General features: G+C 39.1%; 1 protein-coding gene across 1 annotated transcript in view; it reads right to left on the minus strand.

Annotated features, from left to right (window-relative positions):
• The window catches only part of kcnq1.2 (potassium voltage-gated channel, KQT-like subfamily, member 1.2), a 212,833-nt gene that overhangs the window by 179,822 nt on the left and 7,878 nt on the right, over window positions 1–25,133 (minus strand). The window contains exon 3 of the mRNA XM_038706981.1: window positions 13,988–14,078. Coding sequence (XP_038562909.1) covers window positions 13,988–14,078 — 91 coding nt within the window. The remainder of the gene's footprint in view (window positions 1–13,987; window positions 14,079–25,133) is intronic.

Below are 25,133 nucleotides of genomic sequence, written 5' to 3' on the forward strand. Positions count from 1 at the left end.
AGTAGATAAGGTATTATTTCTAAAAGCATTGATAAACACTGCGCCATGCGTAATGACTAATCTAAAAGCATTAAAGCCATTATAATCAATCACCAAGATTACAATAACAATATGAGTTGGGTAATGACAGGTGCGTGAGACAGATAAAGAGAGACACTGAGGTGGTCTAGTACCAAGATCAGCCAACCACCCAGGAGGAAAGATGGAGGTTGATAACGGCTGATGACAGCTCATTGAGACAGGGTCAATGGCTAAGTGATTGAAACCACGGATGAAATGCCATCACACTGCTGCCTTACAGATAAGAAGTCTAGTAACAAACTTTGGTATTGAGATTTTGTTATAATTGTAAACCTTCCTGTAGCACTTGAAGAAGACCGTTAACTATACTTAATCTGAGAAAATGAAAAAAACAAAGGCTTGACTTGGAGTTTATATTTACAGTGGGTACGGAAAGTATTCAGACCCCTTTAAATTTTTCACTCTTTGTTTCATTGCAGCCATTTTCCAAAATCAAAAAGTTCATTTTATTTCTCAGTAATGTACACTCAGCACCCCATCTTGACAGAAAAAAACAGAAATGTAGAAATTTTTGCAAATTTATTAAAAAAAAAACTGAAATATCACATGGTCATAAGTATTCAGACCCTTTGCTCTATTTAGAAGCACCCTTTTGATCTAATACAGCCATGAGTCGTTTTGGGGAAGATGCAACAAGTTTTTCACATCTGGATTTGGGTATCCTCTGCCATTCCTCCTTGCAGATCCTCTCCAGTTCTGTCAGGTTGGATGGTAAACGTTGGTGGACAGCCATTTTCAGGTCTCTCCAGAGATGCTCAATTGGGTTTAAGTCAGGGCTCTGGCTGGGCCATTCAAGAACAGCCACGGAGTTGTTGTGAGGCCACTCCTTCGTTATTTTAGCGGTGTGCTTAGGGTCATTGTCTTGTTGGAAGGTAAACCTTCGGCCCAGTCTGAGGTCCAGAGCACTCTGGAAAAGGTTTTCGTCCAGGATATCCCTGTACTTGGCCGCATTCATCTTTCCTTCGATTGCAACCGGTCGTCCTGTCCCTGCAGCTGAAAAACACCCCACAGCATGATGCTGCCACCACCATGCTTCACTGTTGAGACTGTATTGGACAGATGATGAGCAGTGCCTGGTTTTCTCCACACATACCGCTTAGAATTAAGGCCAAAAAGTTCTATCTTGGTCTCATCAGTCTCATCAGGTGTTTTTTAGCAAACTCCATGCGGGCTTTCATGTGTCTTGCACTGAGGAGAGGCTTCCGTCGGGCCGCTCTGCCATAAAGCCCCGACTGGTGGATTGCTGCAGTGATGTTTGACTTACTACAACTTTCTCCCATCTCCCGACTGCATCTCTGGAGCTCAGCCACAGTGACCTTTGGGTTCTTCTTTACCTCTCTCACCAAGGCTCTTCTCCCCCGATAGCTCAGTTTGGCCAGACGGCCAGCTCTAGGAAGGGTTCTGGTCGTCCCAAACGTCTTCCATTTGAGGATTATGGAGGCCACTGTGCTCTTAGGAACCTTAAGTGCAGCAGAAATTTTTTTGTAACCTTGGCCAGATCTGTGCCTTGCCACATTTCTGTCTCTGAGCTGTTCAGGCAGTTCCTTTGACCTCATGATGCTCATTTGCTCTGACATGCACTGTGAGCTGTAAGGTCTTATATAGACAGGTGTGGGCTTTCCTAATCAAGTCAAATCAGTATAATCAAACACAGCTGGACTCAAATGAAGGTGTAGAACCATCTCAAGGATGATCAGAAGAAATAGACAGCACCTGAGTTAAATATGAGTGTCACGGCAAAGGGTCTGAATACTTATGACCATGTGATATTTCAGTTTTTCTTTTTTAATAAATTTGCAAAAATTTCTACATTTCTGTTTTTTTCTGTCAAGATGGGGTGCTGAGTGTACATTACTGAGAAATAAAATTAACTTTTTTGATTTTTGGAAAATGGCTACAATGAAACAAAGAGTGAAAAATTTAAAGGGGTCTGAATACTTTCCGTACCCACTGTATATGCACCTGCATACCTGTTGAGGTTTGTGCATTTAAGTTGTGTTCCAACCTGGGCCATTGTGCATTTGTTTTTCTATTATGTGCATGCACATATGCCTCTGTAAATTAATTAAGCCTGTCTGATGGAGATCGTTTTCCTGGCCACCGTGTATGCATAATATTTTGCCTCCACATTGTCTGTTCGAACCTAAGGCCATGTGGGTGGCCATCTCAATGATTGCTTGAACTGGCTGCTCCCTGACCACCCCTTGTATGAAACTTAATACCATGAGCCCTGCTGCAATAACACAGCACCACGAAGCCCCAAAACAATGACCTGTCAATCAAACCAGACACCATTCTGGCTAGCAAAAGTTTCACTAGATTCAGTACAAAGTAAAAACTCACTCATGTACATTTAGTGATGCTTTTGCAACAGTATCATAGTGATGGGGCAGACCGATGGACAGATCCTTTATCCTACATTTTCAGTTTGCTCATTTTCATTTATTAACCGTGTTTACAGCTTTAGAAGCCGTCTGGTCTAGGATTCTTATAGCCCTTATTCATCTCCATGAATTGTTCATTTTCTGTCACTGAGTTAAAGACAAAGAGAGAGGTGGAAGGAGGAAGATAAAGAGGCAGAATTGAAGCCAGAGACAGGCAGAAATGGTTCAGTAAATCTCTATAACATAGCCTGATAATCAGGCCGAATTACCATTGGTTTCACTTCATTCATTCAGATTTGAATCACTGAACAAATTGGAGATCTGGGCAGGCATTCAGAGGTCTGGAAGCTAACTACAACATTAATTTCATTTGAACTTGACCAGTCAGCTATAACCTTATTGTTTGTGTAGGAAAGTCTAGACTATATTTCAAGTCCCTATTGCTGTGTCTATATAACCTATATATAACCTCTGGTGTTAACCAAGCAGCAACATCCGGGGCTGAAAAACAGACACTCTAGGGAAAAATGAAGCAGACACAGAAGCGCTAAAAACTGCAGTTCATCAAATGGCCACTTGAGGCTGACTAAACATGTTTACAGCCTGGTACAAAAAATGGTTTTGGTCTCTTTAGCTAATTTCCCTGTTCATAATAAAAGTATGGAGGGGTGAACTCAACCATATAAATTATAGTAAGGCTTAAAGTTATGATTAATTAAAGACGTGTCCGCTTTGAGTGATAGTTGGGTGCCCTCCCAGGTGGCTAGCCGCTAGTTCAGCAACCAGGCTTCATTCGGCCTGCATCACCACCTTAGAAAGTGTCAGGCACTGCCAAGTTGGCGATGGCCTGGCACCACCGGGACCCGCCTAAAATGAGCTTCACAGTAGCTCTTCAGAAAACTATTGTTGACATCATGGACACTATGTCTATGTTTTATACAATCTATGGTGCTAATTCATAACTGGGGATTAATAATGTTTATTGTGAATATGTTTTCGAGAAAATAAAACAAAATAATAAGCATTCACTGAAGCTGACAAACAGCCAGACTAAAACATCAGCACGAACACAAAAAGCCCACAAATCCCAATTCACTGGCCTTAGTAATTATGACATCTGGGTAACATTTGAAAGTCAAAGGTACAAATGAATTTTGGAAATTTGAAGGGATTAGTCATGATAAATCCATAAAATGGGTCACCCAGATGTTGATGTGTTTTTGTATGTGTATCAGAATCTGGCAACTACATGTTTACTGAAAACAGCCGCCTGTTTGCGCAGCGCTAATCTCGTCAAGCCAGATGAGGATGAAGCTCATTGAAAGAGCTGCTTGGGAATTACGGTATGAGATGAAAATGTGATTAGATTGCTTCATCTGTGTGTCCCACTACAAGAGAGGTGCGATTATGCACACACACACAGTCACTCATGGATGGTACACAAACCAAAGTAATAGCCTTGTTTTTTAATGTTGGATTCCAGATAATATTGTCAATTATAAAAAAGTTGGTTCTGACCAATTAATTTGATTGGACAAGTGGCATTCCTTAAGAGCTGATATAGAGTATACTAGGGGTGTGTCAATAAGTCTATACAGCAACATATCGTTATACAGTTTTCCATGATATTGTATCGATATCCTCGCCAATCATATCGATACATACAATAAAAAAAATAGCACTTTGACGGTTAGCTCAATGCTAATATATATAATGGGAATTTCCATTAACGTGCTAACGGACATTAGCATCCTGATAATATAATCTTAACATAAACTTTACATTTTGCTTCACAAGCTTAACATCCTGAGTGACATACTTTGCGAATACTTTAAGTACATATGTTTCCTGAGCTCTGTGTGAAATAAAAAAGAACTACTAACTTCACTGTCTTGATCTGCTAGTTCTGCACTCCACACAGATTAGCTACCTCAACCCCAAAGGGTCAAAACCCAAAATTCCCTGTGGCCTAAAAATACAGCTATCACTAGTTGAAGAAAGGGCAGTACAATGCTGTGTCACTGAAAGTTGTCAATATAATGTGATGTACACATTAGACTTAGGAGGTACACAGCAATTTCTATTTTCAGCAAAAAAAAATTCATAGTTGCTCTGTAGTTTTAATTTACAGAATGAAAAACGTGTGATGCAGACTTCTGCTGTTTTCTAACAGTTTGGATTTGCAGCAAATAAAGAACTTTTTCACAGGCATTTTATGTTCATAGTTAGATATCGTGATGTATCGTTGTAAGATTGTCTAGCGATATATGGATTACCACAAAATTGCTGTATCGTGATACTATCATTATCGTGAGCCGTGTATTGTATTGTATTGTGAGGTACCCTGTGATTCCCACCCCTAGTGTATACTGTAACCGCACTGGGACATTTACTTTTAAAATGTTTTCCACATTTCCACAACATTTAAGTAAAATTATGAATGGTTGTCAGAAGAGAATTATCTTCAGCACTTGGCCTGTGGCCTCGTACCTACGACAGAATAGCCAAAAAAACTGCCATGCTGATATTCAGTTCAACAGCACACCTTCTCATGATATACACAAAATCACTATGACATCTCACTTACAACAACAAGCCAGGAAGACAACTGGCAGTTGATTTGAATCAGCAAATTAATTTATTTTTTGTGTCACAACCTGGCTCAACAGTAAGTGACAAAAGAGGGAAACCACATAGTCTGTAAATAATACCAGATGTTTTAATAAGTAAATTAAGCAAATAAATACAATTGTAGGTGTCTGCTAAATCAGTATGTATGCAGTGTATGTGTGAGTGGAGTGTATGGATGTAAAAGAAAGAAACAGAACAGAATCAGTCGGTAGGCCAGGGGAAGAGAGAGTCAAATCATCAAGCAGGATCCTTTATAGCCACCTGAGCCATGCCTGCTCAGGTATGTTGCAACTTACACCAGGTTTCAGCTCCACCCAGCAACTACCTGGATTAAAGGGACAGAACACAGCAAGATACAAAGAACAAGAGAGGGCCCAAACCTAGGGCCATTTCAGTTGTCATTTTCAGCAAAAAAAAAAATTCTGATTCACAAAAGAGGTTGTAATAACTGGTACAAACAAACAGTATACTTGGCGCAGGAGTGTTTTCATCATCGACTACGTGTATGTACGTATGTACGCCTTTATCTGGTACTTCTTCGACCATGTTGAGTCTCTGCAGCAGCTCTATAAAGCAAACTGATGTACGTAATGGATCAAATATTGGTGACCATGACGAAGTTCTTCAGGGAGAAGTTCCTTAACACCACCTGCATCACTGACTGCACTGAGACCAACCTGCAGTAACCACACAATCATGACTCCAGAGGCGAGTCATCCAGCCATTATTATTACAGCAATACTAATACGTATTTAGTTGCTATTGGCACATGTGGGTTTGTTATGTTGTTTGTATATTTCTAATGCTTATGGAGGCAGATGTAGCGAGAGTCTGGCTTCCTTGAGTAGCTTTGTCCTGCCAATGAAGTGATAGCAGACAGAGGATTTACCATCAGAGATCTGCTGTTCCAAACCACTACAATTATAATGCACAAAAATCTTAAATTTTAAACTCAACAGTTATTGTGTTTGGCCCCTTGATGTTTTTAATTTTGTAATGACTTTTCAAGTACTGAATGATCAAAGGTATTAGAGAGACTATTACCTTAGATCCAAAAAACGTGCTATTTAACTTGTGTCCAACTAAAAAACTAAAACATTTTTCTTCCAGTTTTCATTTCAATTGCTAATGTTGTTGTATTTACTAATATCTTGAAGTAGTGCATGTGGTTATAACCAAATGTAATAACTAAGACAAGCTTATTTTATGTACATAAACTGGCAAGAAGATGCTGTATTTCAATCATGGAATTTATTAAACTCATGGAATTTGTTTATATTGATAGTGTTTACACTTATTTCCTTTTAAAATGGAACAGTAGATAGTTGCTCATATGGGTTGTATTTAAGCCATGAAAGTTATATGTACAATTACATAATATATATAAAGCAATAAAAATAAAAAGTAATCTTAGATGGAGCCCAGACAAGCAGCTTGCATCTCTCTGGTCTTGTACAAAATATACTTGCACTTGCACTTGAAGGTAGTAATTACGATATGTGTTCAGTTGCAGCTGTGAAACCTTGTCCACCAGCTTCGCATCTGTGAGCTTGCTGGAAAACAGTTCAGTCAGAGGTGTACAGTTCTTGCTCAAAACAGGACATTTCTTCTCCAGCAGCTCTGTGGCATTCAACATGCCATCTGGGCTTGCAGAAAGCCATGGTTTGGTGACACTACAACTACTGTTCCTCTCTTCTAAAATGTATCTGTGTGCAGGCCATCTCCTCATTCTCCTGGCCATGCAATGTTCCCATGAAACCTAGGAAAAAGGTGCTCTCTAACAAAGTTATCTGAATTACTAGATGCACGCAGGGACCTTTTTTGCTGCGCTAGCCGTTACTCTCAATTTCCATGCATCAAAACACCAGTGGGAGGCACTCTGTTTAGGCAGAGTGACCATCAGCCTTGCTTGCTAGGTGGGACATCAGCCTTCATAAAAATACCAGGTCATCAATATTGTTCATTAACACCTTTCCAACTTTCCCCATTGTGGAGTTATTGATACACCTCTGTGCTTGTGTAGTTGCACATTATAGACCCACCACCCCAAGAGACAACTCATGTGTTATATGAGGCCACTTCTTTATGTCATCCTCCCACTCATTAATACTTTTTTCTGATTTTTGGAAGTGCTCCTACAACATAGTTTGATAAGTTAGTTAAGCTATCATTATCATCATTAGTTAACAATCATTAGTTAGCTCAGTGAAGTGATGAAACCATGGATTATATAAAAGAGCACAATGTAACTTCTTTGTCAGCTAGTGTGTATACTAGTACTGCTTATAGTAAAATCCTCAAAGCAATCCTTCAACCGTTGGGAGTGTGCTTAGCTCGCTGCATAGCTGAGAACCTACGTGCACAGTGAGGGCAGAAGAGTATTTGTGTAATATGCATTACACTCTTACAATATGGAAGCACTGAACAAGACCTGGGCAGAAGAGAAGATGAAGAAGAGATCCATGCGACACATGTGTGTGACTGTGTGAGTATGCATGCTTCTGTGCCTCCTGCCTAGCCTGGCTAGCTTTACTTTGGCAGCTGCACTGAAGGCCAAATATCCTCAAGGACTAATGTCCCCTCTGCCTTCCAAAACAAGCAGCCCGTGATTCAGGGATGTCAGCTAACCCTGAACGTTCTAAGTATAGCTACCACCACCAGTATATGCCACCATGGCATATACAGAGCTCCACCCCCTCAAACATACACTGGCAGAAGTGCGCGTACACACACACACACATACACACACACACAGGATTATCTTATCAAAAATGTAATATTGAACCATAACCATGTATTATAAATACACATGCATGCACACACAAAACCAGGTGTTCAAATGAACAAGGTTGGACAATTCAGGATAAAGTAATTTGTGTGGAGGAATTAAATATTTTTTTCAACTGTATGTCTTCATGTGGCTGATTACTGCTGGTCTCTTGAGCAACAGAAAAAAGATAGAAGGAGAGAGGGAAAGAGAGAGACAAAGAGAGTTAGAGATAATGACAGAGTATTTGGCTCTTCCTGGGTAAAAATAAATGAATAACCATGATAGTAGGTCTTCAAAGGGCACTGGCCAAAAGTTTACAGAACACAGTGTCCATTCTGTCCTCTGTTTGCCCCCGGGACTCAGGAGGTGGTACATGTGTGTGTTTTTGTGAGCGTGTGTGTCTGTGTAAACTGTGTGCGAGTATGCAGTAGCACCGTGTGTATTTATATTCACAGTGTGCTAGCGAGAGACAGATGATGCAAGCTCTTTGTAGAGTTTCCAAACAGGAGCCATAATTTTCTCAACCTGTTCTAAGCCCTGGATTTATTGCATCACTTAGCAGCCTTAATAGCCTAATAAGCCACAAAAAAAAGTCAATTTACAGCAAGTATCAGCAAGTACAGTCTTTGTGGAGCCAAATGATTTTGCATAACTAGTGTTATCGCAATAGGTTAAAAACAGTGGCTCCACTCCCATACTAATAATGTGCAGTATGTGTATTACTTACCGTAAAAAAAAATTGAATGAATGCAATACACACTGGCAGGTTTTGTGTGTTGGCATTTGCAATAACTGAAAGTGATAAGTCTTTTTGAGCTTTGTCATCTCTTTGGGCTAAGGTGTAAGATGGCGGGTAGAATCCCTCCCAGCCAAGATCTTCTGTCTCCATCATGTGGATAGAGGATGGTACTGCAGTGAATCAATTATAGCTGCAGATTACCCACCAGTCACTCTTTAGTTCCATCTCTATAAGAAAATATATACTAATTTTATTAATAAGGGGGAAAAAGGCTTGTTACACAAGAAAAGTGAAGTCCTAATTGTCAAAGAAGCATCACTAAATCTATTTTCTCAAGATAGTCATGGTTCAAAGTTAATTGTTTTTTTACTTGCCCAGCAAGGGGGTCAGAATCTACTTCCCCTAAGTAAATTTTTACTTGCCCCAAACAAAATGTTTGCTCTTTCTCCCCAGAGATGGACTGTGAGTGATATTATTATTCTAAACACTGTCTTTACCTGCTTCCATTTTCTCTGTAGTAGAGATGGGTATCACTGATTTTATGATGATTGATTTGATCAATTCTACTACTCTTATCAATTCTCCTTATTGGCTCAGTTCTTTCTCCATTCTCTCATTGGTTCTTTTTCATTACTAAATAATTGCTTTTAAAATATATATTATTTAAAAAAAGAATACATTCAGAACAGGATTAGAAATGAGTACTTTAAATATAACTAAATGTTGTTTCTAGAGCAGCAACAGTAAAGTTTACAACAACACAGCCACTATATACACTCTAATACTCTAGTAATATCTCACCTGAAACAAATGTCAAATGTCAGTAAAATAAATCATATAGCTGACATCAAAATACTGAGAGAAGTTTAAAAAGAATCATGTCCTTTGTCCTCCTCCATCTGCAGCATCCAGGTACTGGTAAGTTTACAAGAATTTGCCAACTTTTAAGGTAGGTGGCAAACTGAGCTAAACAGTTACATACAGACAGCTTTCATTTCAGCTTGTTTGTAACAATTCGTTATTAGCTGAGCTAGCAAGCCACGCTTGCTTAAAGTTTTTTTCAATTGCTAAGATGCAATGGTCAAAACTGAAGCCACTTTTTCAAAACTCTTCACACAGTCTGCATTACCAACATGCATCTTGGCCAAACAGTTAATCTCACCTCCAAAAGTCACTCAAACCCCCCAAAACACTTCATACAAGTCTCAAAATCAACTCATTCAACCAAAACACTGGCAAAAATTCTCACTCAGAAAGCATACGATCTCACTCATAACACACTGACCTACAAAACAATAATAAAAGGAAGCATTACATAAATATAATGAACTTTTATCCTCGAAATGTGACTGATTTTTTCATGTAAATCAGTATTTCATATAGAATACAGTTGTCCAAATGCTCTGACACGTTTATGCAAATTATTATGTACAATTGTCTGCTGTTTCCTACATTATCAATTGCTTAGGTCATGTTGATCACAGTGTATTATACTGGTATATAAAATAGACTCGGGGGGGGGGGGTTTCTGCATCACAATGACATGCTCTGTCAACAAATTACAGTGCATACAGTAAAAGCATAACTGTAAATCCTGTCCAAACCCTTGCAATGTATAACTCTGTACTGTTGAAATTGATGCCATATAGAAAAAGTGCAGCTTTGTGCATTTTCAATCATTGTCATCCAAACCTTTCCATTGTTTACAAATATAAATAGTTTTGCAAATGTTAAGGATGATTCTAGAAATGTACCAAAGCGACTGAGATAAACTATAAGAATAACATATTTTCACTTATTGACTGTACTATAGTATATGTAACAAGAATGAATCAGAAATGCCGAAATTTACTTCAATATCCTTTTGTTCTATATCACTGCATTCAGTAATCGTGAAAAAAAAGTTCCTGAAATTTCAGTTCTGCAATCCAGTTTTTCTCAGTTGTTTATACAGTAAAACTGATACCTGAGACACTCTGACCAAAACCTGTAATTGGTGCACCAACCATTTGAACCAATTCTGCTAAATACAAGCACATTTTTCTGCTTTACACTCAGCTTGCAGTTTTACAGTAAAACTACATTCAAAACACTACACAGTCTGTGAAGGTTCTCAGTCATCCAGGTCATAGTTATCCAGCGAAGGTTGAGGTCAAGGTCAACTGGACTTAGTTGAAGAAAAACTAGAAGACGTTTTGTCCCTCATCCAAGAGACTTCTTCAGTTCTGACTGACTGGTAGGGAAACTCAGCTATTTAACCTCTGTGGGATCGTTAGCTAGAATCGTAGATACCGCTTGTTCATTAGTGCACCTGGCTGTGGTAACGACAGTCATCATCATGTTCGTCAAAATCTGAAAGACCATCGTTGGCATCTTCACTTGAGGCCAAGAGGAAATGCTTGTTCAGTTTCCTGGGAAGTGAATAAAGGACAGCACTGCAAGTGGTGGCATAGACCCTCTCCTCTGTTCAGCAACGGCTTCTCAACCCGGGTGTAAATGGCTTCCATTACACCTCTTTCAAAGCATCCATATTCTCTGTCTAAAATATGCACCTGGTGATCCTCAGAGTGTCCTTTATCCTTCAGATGTAAGTAAACTGCTGAGGCTTGACCTGAGGAGTTAGCCCTTCTGTGTTGAGCCATGTGTTTGTGTAGTGGTTGTTTAGTTTCCCCAATGTACAGGTTTGTGCATTCCTCACTGCATTGGATCGCATACACTAGATTGCTATTCTTGTGTTTGGCTGTGCGGTCTTTGGGGTGTACCAGTATCTGTCTTAGCGTGTTCTTGGGTTTAAAAAACACAGGGATGTTGTGTTTGTTGAAAATCCTCCTGTGTTTCTCTGATCCTCTAGACACATGTAATCACAATATTGTTGCGTTTGACCCTCTTCCCCTGTAGTGTTGGTGTTCTTCCTGGATTTTGTGGCTGTTTTCACAAAGGTCCATTTAGGGTATTCACAGACTGTAAGTGCCCCCTTCAGGTGTTGAGGGCAGTCAGTCAGAACTGAATAAGTCTCTTGGATGAGGGACGAAACGTCTTCTAGTTTTTCTTCAACCAAGTCCAGTTGCCCTTGATCTCAACCTTCGCTGGAAAACACTACATAGACGTAAACATAAAATGTTCATATTACGTTCTGCTATTCTATATATTTCAGTCTGATTACTGCAAAAATGCAAGACATTTGCAATCATTCTGTTTTGAATTTGTTTTCAACAGTTTTGGACATGGATTTTGGAGAAAGTGGTCATTGAATGCATTTTTCGTGAAAGCAATGAAAAATTATCCACAGTTGGGTCCACATACACTCACTTCTGTGAAGAGTTTTGATAATGTGACTTCAGTTTTGACCAAAGCAGGTAAGCAATCGAAAAAAACTGTAAAACCTAGAAGGTGAGAGATTTAGACACAGCAGATAAAAAATATCACTTTCTGCATTTAGGCCTGTTGAACAGGTGTATTGATAAAGTACCTTCTTTTTACTCGTGCATTTTTTACTATGCATTTCATAGTTGTCATCAAGTAATCTCCACTGTGGTGTTTCTGACCTGTTGTCCGCTGACTTCACTCCATGTGTGTTTGTGTGTGTGTGTGTGCTTCTACACTGAGAACAGGGGATAAGTTGCGGCATTATAATAAATTACACTAAAACAATGTGTTTACTTGCCCCGGGCAATCAGTTTATCCTTATTGTTGTGCTCTGTAGTAGTGATGTACATCATCAACCGATACACATGGCTTGAATTATGGGGGGGGATTGGGGGGGTCTAGAAGCACAGTATTTGTTTTCACAGTGGAATTCAGGAGTTTTACCTGGCTAGGTAAATGTTAAAATCCAGATTTGTTATTTCAAATGTATTCAGTTTATCTACAGTGGGGAGAACAAGTATTTGATACACTGCTGATTTTGCATACAAGGTCCCCCTGCTCAAGCCAGCGCATTTCCAGGCCCTTCTGAAGTTTGCCAGTGACCATCTGGATGATCCAGAGGAGGAATGGGAGACGGTCATGTGGTCTGATGAGACAAAAATAGAGCTTTATGGTCTAAACTCCACTCGCTGTGTTCGGAGGAAGAAGGAGGATGAGTACAACCCCTAGAACACCATCTCTACCGTGAATCAGGAGGATGCTTTTCTGCAAAGGGTCAGGACGACTGCACCGTATTGAGGGGATGATGGATGGGGCCATGTATTGCGAGATCTTGGCCAACAACCTCCTTCCCTCAGTAAGATCATTGAAGATGGGTCGTGGCTGGGTCTTCCAGCATGACAACGACCCGAAACACACAGCCAGGGCAACTAAGGAGTGGCTCCGCAGAAGCATCTCAAGGTCCTGGAGTGGCCTAGCCAGTCTCCAGACCTGAACCCAATAGAAAATCTTGGGAGGGAGCTGAAAGTCCGTATTGCCCAGCGACAGACCTCTACATGCTTTGTAAGTAGGAAAACCTGCAAAATCAGCAGTGTATCAAATACTTGGTCTCCCCACTGTATATAGCGCAAATTCATAACAAAAGGCTTCTCATTGCACTTTTTATATAAAGCAGGTCTAGACAGTACTCTGTTTAATATTACTGACCAAAAATTCCCCAACAGTGCATAACAACTGTTTTATTGAACACAGATTACATTTCATTCTCATTCAACATGAGCAGGAGGAAAGGAGATATTTGGTAAAAAAAAGTTGAAACTTGAAATGATAAGAATTAGGAATTAGATATGATAATGCAGACTATATTTTATGATGGTGTCTGGTTCTGGTTTAACATTCTGTGGGTCTGTTTTGAGCGGTCCTGATGGTCTGCTGTTGTGTGTCTGACCTGCTGGCAGTGTAGAATACTGACCTGACTACAAAAGTTGTCGTGTGGTATGGGGCAAACCCATGGTCCAATCACACAGGTGTTTTATATTAGTCTGCCTGATTAGACCTCCTAGGACTGTGTGGGTATGTACAAACTGACCCTCCTATTGATTTTGTTGCACCTGTTAAAGTGGTAGAGGTTACAGCTTTATCATTCTTATTGGTTCATTTAGTTTTGTTCCTCCCCAAGGTCAGGCAACTGCCTTGCATGGTAGCTCGCATAGTTAATTCATAGTTAGAAGTTCAGCATAGCTCAGCCCAACTTCAGCCTGAGTAGAAATCTAAGAAGCTAAAACAAGTGAAAACAACTGTGTGGGTGTGCAGGGCCTTTAAGACATGTAACTGATACATCTGTTACCATTATTTCTGTACACCTGTGGCTAATAAGAGTAGCCCATTATAACAGATGCACCTGTAAATGTAAAATCAACGTGAAAGAATTATGAAGATGCTTCTGAATTCAGCCTATTTATGGATTTCTATGGAAGTTGTGAAAGTTTGGTATATCAGCACGATGAAAGTACTCACCATCCAGAAGAGGGTTCCGGTGGCAAAGTCTGCATATTGCTCTATAGTGGACAGGACACTGAAGATTAGGCACACCAGGACCATGAGGAAGCTGTAGGGAGAGTCATCACCACATATCACTCACATTACTATTCTAGTGACACAAAAAATAAAATATAACATTATTACTGTATATGATTATTTCTTCAAGAATCTGAACTTCACTCAAGTATTTATCCATCAAACAATTACTTTGTTCTCAAATCAGAATTAGCTTTATTTGCTTTGGTATTTTGGTGCATAACAAAAAACACAGTAGGTGGAAATTATAAGAAAGATAAAGCAAGTACTGCATGTCAAGAATCATAAAAATAAAGTATAAAACTGACAATAAGTTTTATAATATAAATAAATACACCACATAATGTAAAACAATCTCTCCAAAATATATTATTTTAATTACAAATTGTGCATGAATGTGCAAAATAAATGGCAATTAATTCCACAGCGTGACAGTGAAACAGAAACAAGCAAAATTAAGTAGAATTATGAATACACATTGAGACCCTGGGTATAAGGGCTTAAATTACCTTTTCCTAATAAGGTTAGTTGAGAGATGGCAGAGGGTATGAAAGAGAATTCATCTGTTGGTTTTGGCTAATGAGACTTTAAAAAGGGAACCGGAAGATCTGCAACTCAGTGTTGGGGATGGGAGCTGTTACACAGAATGCTGCTTTCTTTAAGAACTGTTTGTTATACAGAAAAAGACTTTTCTATTTATTACCGTGATTTTGCTGACATAAATCACCCTATTGAGTATATTTTCCTTTTTGCCACCAAAGCTGCTTACCAATATATATTTAGAATATTTGCTACAAAATAAAAAAAGAAACAACTTGTTTACCAGCCAGTTGTCCAACAATGATGTCAAGGTACTTCGTCTCCGTTTATCTTTTTATCATCAATCTGCTTGTATTAACAGCTGACATGATGTCTCCTAGCAACAGCGAAACATTCCGACGAGACTGTCCATCTGTCAGTGTGTATATACGTGGTCTACAAATATAGCCTTGTGGGTTGAACATCCACTACCAGCATACGTAAATGAAGGTAGAGGTGGACTGTATTAAAGTGAGAGTGAAGGCAGAGAGCAAAGGAGTGAAGTGGGGGAGGAACCTAGAGCTGCAAATAGCATTATCGATCCATCTGAAGATAATATTCTAAATTAACTGATCTATCCTTTTTGTAAAAGAAGTGAAAAGGGCCAGTAGTATCTTCCCAGAGCCAAAGTTGACATATTACATTTGCTTGTTTTGTCTGGCCAACAGTCCAAATCCTTACATTGGAGAAGCCAAAAAAAGAGAATGTCTTGCATTTTTGTTTGAAAATTTAGTGACTTTTTCTAAAAAATTGTAGGAGATTAGTAAATTACCATCTGTCTAATCAATTAATCACTGTTTAAGCTCTAGAATTAAAAAATAAAGAATGTAGTTGAGGGGAAGGGGAGGAAAAGGAAATAAAGTGAAATAGAAAAGGCGCAAATATCTAACTGATTATGGGCCAGATAATCAATAAATTACTGACTAGGTTTTAAAAATATACCATAATAATTTGTTCTGAAAACACCATAATTGAATTGCCTTTTATGAACATTTACGGATAAATTTCTTGTCCCTTTTTTTGTTTGTTTTTTTCATGGTGCCTTAAAATGATGTTTAAAATTTTATTTTATTCTATCATTGGATTCCTTAAGATTAATTTCTGATCAATAATCTTGGTGTTTTAAATTAAGCATTACTTGCATTGTATTTTCATACTTCTGTATACTAAATTTAATTCAAAGTTGTGAAGAATTAAGTTTTTCTTAATGAGTAACTATACTATACTTGAAACATTTTCCAATTTAGGTAAAAACTATATTTACTACTTAAATCACTTCACTGATTATTTATTAGTTTATTCAAACATTTTAAAAGAAACTTATGAGGGGCTTTGCTTAGTCTTTCCTGCGTACTACAGGATTAAGAGCAGATTACAATCCTTGGAACACAAGTGCTTTTACATTACTTAGTATGAGTTTTTGCATGTACCATCATCATGGTCAAGCTTTCTAAAAACAAACAGTGGGTACATTATGATGCTGTGTACTGCAAGCTGGATTACATGCCATATGCTGGGGTTATGTAATAGTCATATTATTCTTCACATAACATGCATGATAATGCAGAAACATATACTCCCACACATCAGACATGAAATGGTTGCATTCCCTGAAGCCACAAATTGAGTATGCCTAAAACAGAAGCATATTACTAAATCAGACATCCATGTAAGTACACCCTGTACATTGGACACCCACAAGACCGAGTTAATTAAAGAAAGGGGTAGAAGGTGTGCATTACTTGAAAGATAAAAGATCAATTCTGGTCTCTCAGGTTGTAGAATGTAAGACACCATGGGGTGATGAAGGGTAAGACTCCCAAAAAAAGGATTCCCCTTGCACACGGACAATGACACATTGGCCAGATGGGACAGTGATTTTACTCTTGAAGGATTACTGCTCAACACACACACACACACACACACCCTTCCTCTCTTGGCTTATGTTTAAAGAACACTATCCCCTCTGTCCATCAGTGTCATGTGACTGAGTTCCACTGAGGTTGACCAGGGTGAGGCGCATAGACCCAACCCAGGCTGGAACTATGAATGCTATTTTCATTGGGTCTTCTCTTTGCTCCACTGGACAGCATGTCTTGTGTTGGTGTGATGGTCCAGCCTCCAACACTGAAACGAGCCACTCACATCTTGGGATGCTGGAGCAGCACCTGTGGTGGCCAGTGAGATTCCATGGCTGGACACACATTCTTACATTTCTTCCCCAAGTGTCCTCGGCATATGGGACTAAAGGATGAGTATTGGGATTTGAGGGATTGATGTATGACAACTAAAAACTAGGCTTAGAGCCAATCCATCCCTCTATAGGGTGTATGTTTTCACTAAAAGTAAATGATTCAACGTCCAGGACACCATCTAAAGTCAAAGAGGAACACGATAGGTCACGCAAATGAGGAATGAACCTCATCCAGTAGCACTGAAACTAAATGGATTTTATACAGTCCAGTACCTCAGTTGAAAAGTTTGGGGGTGACATTTATCAATTTATCAATATTTGTTTGCTGCTTTAAAAGATCAATAAATAAAAACCACAATAAAAACAACAAACAAAACAAAATCAAATCATCGTGTTATGTGTAATCCTCCTGCCAACATCACTTGCTGCTGCAACTGCCTCACCAACCAAACCACCTCTATCATATGAATCTCCTTTGATATTGTTAACTGCTTGCAGCCATCTATTTATTATGTTGATTTTGGGAGCTTGTTCAAGAGCCTTTACCACCAAATCAAACTGTAAAACCATTTGTAGTGACTGGCAAATTCCTCAATGTATCTCTTATGTTTTGATTAGAATACCTTTACCACCGTCAAGTGTAATATTGGCAACATTCAGTAGCTGATCAATGGGAACAACAATGTGTGTAATACGTTGATAAGTTGTTGCCAGGCTCACAGGGAGCGGCTTTACCAGCCATTTGGGAAAGAAGCAGCCAGACACAGAGGGCAGGTTAAGACGAGGGCAGGTAAAGTCAAATCTAAACCCATTTCCCCTGTGTTGAAATGAGATCATCTTATTAGGATAAGCATAAATATGATGTCATAGTCATGTACGCCACTGTCAGGGTCATGTAATCTGTGTGTTTTCATTCAGTGCACTGGCATTGGTTTTGTTTTGAAAGGATAACCGTTCAAAGAAATATCCATGGGACTCCACATACTGTACCAGCAGTGGGGAAAAATGTCAAAATTCACTAGACAGGCCATCTAGCACAAGGCTATAGTTAATTCTAGACCAGTATAACATTTTTTCATATTTTTCAAGGCTTAAGAGACATTTTTTTTTCCAAGCAAGCTTAACAAGAATGTAGCAGAATTTGGAACTACACACAGTAAAAGTATGCAGGGTTTTTCCTGGCTCAGAATGGGCCTTTGGGGGGTGACTTTACTCAACACTAAGCATGGCCGGTTCACGTACTGTAAAGGCAATGAGTTACCCTATGACCGAAATCTGTGCATTTTCTTATCTCTGACCATTTGATAAACAAAATATATCCACAACCCGGAGGAGTAAAGGTATAAAAGTATAGTGTTAGTCTAACAATATATTTATGGGGTACACTTTATTTGGATAATTTTCCTACAGATAGTTTTATTAGTTGAGATTTAGCTGTTTCACAAATAAAACCATTCTCACTAAAATCTCTCTGGGGGGCGGCAAAAATTTCTATATGGATGTGCCAAGCTCATCATCAGGACTGACCAGGCTGATCAACAATTTTTTTTTAATGAATCATATTGACTACATGACTACAATTTCTGCTCATTTATTTAGTGTTCTGACTAAATCGCTGTCAGAATGTCCCAAAGTGCTCTGTAAAACATTGGAACCCTATAACACAGTATTGTAAGTAAAAGGTCGCTTTGATCCAATTTCAGTGACATTTCTCACACCTGTTATGCTATGCTGCTGCATTTTGTTTGTGGGAATTAAAACTGTTCAAAACCTGTACAAGCTGACCTGTACCGCTCTCCCCATGAATATTATACAATACACTACAGGACACTAGATCAAATAGATTACAGGAAACCATCAAAAGAAAGTATGTAGATTATAGTAATGACTGATGTAAATGGGACATGAATATCAAAGAATGTTAAAATCAAGGCAACTTGACTAGGTTGAAAATACTCGAAGATGTTTCGCCTCTCATCCGAGAGGCTTCTTCACTTCTGACTGGCAGGAAATCCCAGCTATTTAACCACAGTGGGGTCGTTGTCAAGATGATTAATACTCCTTGGTTCGTTAGTGCTCCTGGCTGTTGTGACAGAAGAAGCATCAGATGAGCGACGAAACGTCTTCAAGAATCCACTTGCCTTTGATTTTAACATTCCTTGGATAACTGATTTATGACCTAGATGACTTTTCACAGACAAGCATGAAATATATATATATTTTATTAGTAATAACAGAGCAGTCAGTAACATTATGTGCTGTTTTAATAAAGTTAGTTAGTTGTCACGGCTTAAAGTTTGCTACCAATTTCAACTGACACATAAAAAGGTCCCAAGATTAAACAAAACAAACAATCCTCATGAAAACCACAACCAAACCCAAGACTGCAATGGTTTAAGGCGGTGCATTTAGTCGGGTTGTGTACAGATATTAATTAGATGGAGTGAGTTATCATTTTCCTAATGTCATTTTCCAAAGCCTTCTGCATTGACACCACGAGGAGGTGTTTGTTGCTGACAGGGCTGGGACACTCACAACCATTAGCCAACCTTATTTTGCCAGGCCAAAACCCCTGGGATCTGATTAAAACAAAACAGCTGGGGCTTTAGCGAGTATTATTGACTGCAGATCTGTCCAGCTTCACTAAAATGAGTGAGCCACACCAAACTCTCTACTCAATCAACTGTGAAAACTAAGGCATTATAAGCTTAGGAACCTCCTAAATACAGACAGCAGGGACAATGTCATCTCAAAAGTGAGGGTGACAAGAATGGGACATGTTCAGATTAATGCATGCACATTAATAGTCTTCAAACACACTGTGCCGTCTACACTGTGCCCACACACAATAGACTGTATTGACACACACACACACACACACACACACACACACCCTCGAAACTGAAAACTAAACAGCTTTGAGTGTAAATGATTCAAGAAGTTTTTTTCCACCATAGCTTGTTAATAACTGGGTTTCATTAAGTTACTTTATTTACCCAGCAGGTCCATACCCAAAGTGTCTGCAGATATAACGGAGTAAAAAATGTTTTTCCATTTCCAATTTCCAGACAAAATATAAAGAAAATCAAGACTGGTCAGTCGAGAGGTGACACAAGTGGCATATTCAAAGGATAAAGTATTCAATTTAGTAATTTATCAATACAAATGGTGCAATGTGGCACAGGTTGGGTGAGCCTTGCATCCATACACAAGTCCAATCCTACTGTTAAATGATGTCTTCACTTCTCTTAACTTGCATTCAACTCAGTAGTGGACATCATGTTAATCTACTGAACTGTCTTACAGGTAATAACATTCTGTATCCCTGCCATAACATCCTTTTGACCTGCTTCTAAACATGCTGACATCCTCACAAAAGAATAGAGAGCCACATTGTATCTGCTTAGTGTATCTGCTTAGGCTGAGATACATGTGTCTGGTGCCAAATGTTTTACCAGCTCATGTGTCGCCTTCAGTTTGTCTAGATCAACTACAAACTACAAGTAAAAACCAAACTGCTGGTATCAAAAGGTTTCTAGGATGTAGAGAGTGAATACTTGAGTAGAGTTGTATCCCTACATTTGCCTTAAGCCACTCTATTAGATGAGCATGTGGATGAAGGCTAGTCGATGGGATTGTTAGGTGGGAACCTTCTTCTTAACTTTTTTTTTGTGGTCTAGTTGGACCATTCCAGCATCCCAGAACCACCTCCCAACCCTTTTTGTCTGCACACAAACTTAGCACTGCCTTCCAAAGCAAAAACAAACTACAATTGTGTGGCAACCAACTTTTTGAAACCTGAAAGGCCTCTCCTTACTTCTCATCAATACAAACTAGCTCCACCATCGGGGTGGTGATGGCGCAATGGATAAGACTATGCCTTTGGTGTGAGAGACCGGTGTTCAATCCCCCACTGTGACCCATCCACCATTGTGTCCCTGAGCAAGACACTTAACCCCTAGTTACTCCAGAGGCGTGCAACCTCTGACATGTATAACAATTGTAAATTGCTTTGGATAAAAGTGTCAGCAAAATGTAAACAATGGGGACATATCAAGCATATTTTTAAAACAAACAGACCTCGCAGGACCATTAACATGCTAACTACTACTCGGGAAACAATGTTACTTATGCTACCCATCATTTTTCTGGCCAAAAAATCACCTAAACCAACATTACCAAAAACAAAGGTTATACAAATTTAACTTTCGGTACATACAAAGATAACATTTTGTTAACAAAGTTTATTATCACAGATTCTACATACTTACCTTCACCCAAATCACTCACTTTCTTAGCTACAGCCATTTCCTGGCAGTAACTGTAGTGTCTGCCATGTTTTTTTACAACCTGTTTAAAGCTCTACACTCAAATAAGGCCAAAGCTACACAATAAAAACTCCTGGATTATTTCTTCAACCCATTTTCTGGGTTAAAATTATGGGTTATTTTTTCAGAGTAACCATTTTCTGGGTTATAGGGCTAATATTTTGACCCAATTCCTGGGTTGTTTGGGTTTCTGGGTTATTTTTCAAAGAGTAACCTATGTTCTGGCTTATAGGGTTGGCTTTCTCTCTCTCAAATTCAAATTAGCTTTATTGGCATGAATGTGTAGTAACCACCCCGCAGTTCTGGAATTTTCTCTCAACAGTCATTCGAAATAACCGTCGCTTCGCGCTTGATCCGTTTTGGCCTGTGCTTCTTCGGTGCAACTTTGTTGTATATTTAAGGTAAGCGAGTATTTTCAGCGTTGATGTAACATAAACCTTTCTGTGTCCATGTCCCCATTGCTAGTTTAGCACCATTTGCTGAAAAAATTATGGCTTAGCTGCTACGTTGAGACTAGCGTTAGCCGTGGTAATTCTGTGGTTGCCATGCACATCTAACTAGTTTAAAGTCACACATGACATGACACAACCAATGTTTGAAGACTTTAAGCCTTAAGTTCAATCCAGTTATTGAATGTTGTCGAATGTTTGAGAGTTGTTTATTTTTCTATTTTTTATAGAGCTTAATTTAATTAAATGCAATAAAAAGAACAAAGGAAGACATGTGACTAGGGGTGACTGTGACACTTTTACATGTTTTCCAGCCACTCATCTGTTTTTATGGTTTCTGTCATTTAGTTCATCTGCATCCCCTGTGTTAGTATTTAGTTCCTTCAGTCAGTCTTTGGCCGTTCTACTTTGTAGTCTTGTTTATTGTGTGTACATCCTGCCTGTCTGTACCTTTTGGAGTTACTTTATTAGTAAAAAGTTTGAATTGGAAGCTTAAACTACTGTAAACTGCAATTTATACTTCTACGTCAAATCCACGGCGTAGGTGACGTAGCCTCTGCGTAGCCCCGTAGCCTACGCCGTCGCCTGACGTGCACATCCTCAAAAATGTAACTACACGTCGAGTCGACGTGGACCGTAAGCTCTGTGATTGGTCGGCTGGGTAGCCTCGCAATGCCTCCGAGCCGACCGAAAGTACGCCACGCTTTGAAGTAACATTTACTAGCGGCCAAAACGGCGGCTGTAACACAGTGAATCAATATATTTGACCGTCGCAACCCGAGCGAAATGACTCGTTTCGCTATCAGATTGTGATCCATTTGGTCGGTAACATTTGAAAAGGCTATACCAGCCGCACGTATACAATTTTACCCCCATTTACGTTAGCGAAGCGCTAAACCGGAAGTTAGCCTGCTCGGCCAGCAAAAGTCAACACAGTGGACGCTGTAGCGCTACTGCCGACTAGCATTTGGGGGTGTAATTGCAGAATGACGGACACACCTACGCACAAGTATAAATGCATGGCTACGTGCGTAGCCTACGGCGTAGGTATAAATGGGCCTTAAAGGTCAACACATTCCCTAGACTCTCAAACCAGTGTAACGTTAACTAAATGAAACTGTAACGTTGCATGAACAACAATAAACCTGTAACCTGTTTGCAGCCGACATTAATAATTAACGTGATGGCAGCCAGCGGGACTTAATCGATTACCATTAATTTGGCATGTAAATAAACGCTCATTCATCTTTTCATAACGAAAGACACTCGGAGTTAACATCCGGCAGGTCGTAGCTAAAGCAAGAAGCAAGCTAACGTTAGATGGCCAATGCTCAGCTAAACATGGTCACTAACCTCAGGTTACTAACCTATTTTGTGTTCAGCGCTTCTTTTGTTTGGGCCTTGTTGTATAAAGTTTTAAAGCCAAAGTTTATGACGAATGGCAAAGCAGCTGCCCGGTGTTTGTTGTCCTCTCACGTGTGGCCGCGAGCAGCTGATACTACGTGTTACGTAGGTAGGTTATAGGTAACGGAGGGAGCGTAAAAAACGGCAAGCCCATCAGACGTTTCCTGTAAAACATTGTTCACGAGTCCCCATCTTTGGGGTGGGCATTACTGTGATGTAAATGTTGTAATTTACCCAAGACTGAACTAAATACTTGATGTTAGCATTCCACAACAACACATGCTATATGCACAAGTCTTTCCCACTAGCATAAATCAAATGTGTTCTTTCATAGATGCTTGGGTATTGTGGACGAGTGGGCTGGCTCTGACTGGGAAACAACCGGATGGCAAATTTGAACGAGGAGGCTCAGGGACAGTGAGACACATCTTCATTCAGTGTAAGAGTTACTCACTTAAAAGAAAAAAGCTGTTGAGTTAGGACCTGGGAGTGTATACTCGACAAGGATAACTAGACTAAAATGAAGAAAATGATAGAATATCTGTACAGTATTGGACTATATTAAAAATATAAATAACTGTGAAAAGACAAAGTTAATAACAAACAATACAGGGCAGCAATAGGCCATTGTAGTGTCCAGTCGGCCTAATCCAAAAAAAGAAGAAATCTGTTCATGCAAATTGCCCTGGCCATCACTGCTAGCTATCCTGGTCAGAGACAGAACAGACCTCCACAACCCTCTTTACTGACCCCCACCCCACCCATGGAACAGCTTAGGGTGGATTACACCACATCAGCCGCGAGCCACAAACATGGATATTCCATCCTGGCTTAGCTATCATCTTGTCCACCTAATACTTGGAAAATAGATGTAAATCGCCTTACAGGTTGGAGGGCAAGAAGAATGAAAATAGTTAGGAGGGGTATCACACAATGGAAGCAGTGTCATTCATAACCATTAACTTCACTAATTATGTGTCAGATTCAGCATCAGGAACACGCAAAGCAAAAGTTAATAAACTCAGCTTCTCAGTTAAATTCAATTTAAGATACTGTAACAATATGCAAACCAGCATAATATATATCTGTACCAATGGCAAAACAGCACTAGGGAAGGCCTTGACAATGAGGAGTGAAGCTGGGGTTGTATAATCTACAGGCTCAGGTGGATCAAGTTTAAATATGACATGATGGTGGGCTATTATTGGAAAGGTCAGAGAAGAGTAAATTCATATATTCTATTCACAGTAAGCAACATATTGATATATTGTTAAAGCTTTATGTATGTCTTAAATGCTTTAAAAGTTGTTAAGTTGTTTTGGTACTGGCCTAAAAATAAATAAAATATTCATTGGTATTATTTACATGTTTGGTTTGTTTTTTTTTTTAGCAAAAAATAAAAATCCACAATTTATACCACAAATATTTTGGATCTGGTCAGCAAATTAATGGACAGGTCTTACTGTGGCATGCCATTTACCCCTTTCATGCATATTAAAGATGAATTGGAAAAATAAAAATGTAAATGCCATCCTTTCAGTTGCTAGTTAGACTTTAAGACGTTCATCTTTTGTTTTAATATTGTACTATGTCACTTTTCAATTGTTAAACATGTTGGACAAATTTTGGAATCAAAGTTTTCAACTAAGGACACAAATAGCATTACAAAATATTTCCCATAACTTGCTACTGAGAAATGGAAGTGACCCATACAGTACACTTCATTCAGTCAGTAATCTCTTGTAAGCAGATTCCAACAAAAGGTCTCCTTTTTCTGCCCTTCCCACGTAGATAGAGGGGATTCACTATAGCCATTTCAATAATCTGTCCAGATATAAAAACTACTCGACAGAACCAAGGATTGCAGACAACATCTGGCCGACTGCATTTTCACGAGGATAAACAGGTGCAAAGTTTCCTCCACTGCAAACGGGTTATGGTATAATGGTGTAGTAAAAATTACCTTGATCAGATAATGACATTTGATTACAATTAAACAAATTTACTGTAAATGAACAAATTATGTTACGTTTGGACAATATTGCATGTTACATCTGCATCATAACACACTGTAAGAAACTTTACTTAGATTAAATTTGGTGGATAAGGGAACCAAGAAGTATGGTTGTAAT

Source organism: Micropterus salmoides, unplaced genomic scaffold (assembly GCF_014851395.1).
Source record: "Micropterus salmoides isolate LMB-PRFRI ecotype aquatic unplaced genomic scaffold, ASM1485139v1 Ms_hic_scaffold_8, whole genome shotgun sequence".
In the NCBI taxonomy this organism is placed as follows: Eukaryota; Metazoa; Chordata; class Actinopteri; order Centrarchiformes; family Centrarchidae; genus Micropterus; species Micropterus salmoides.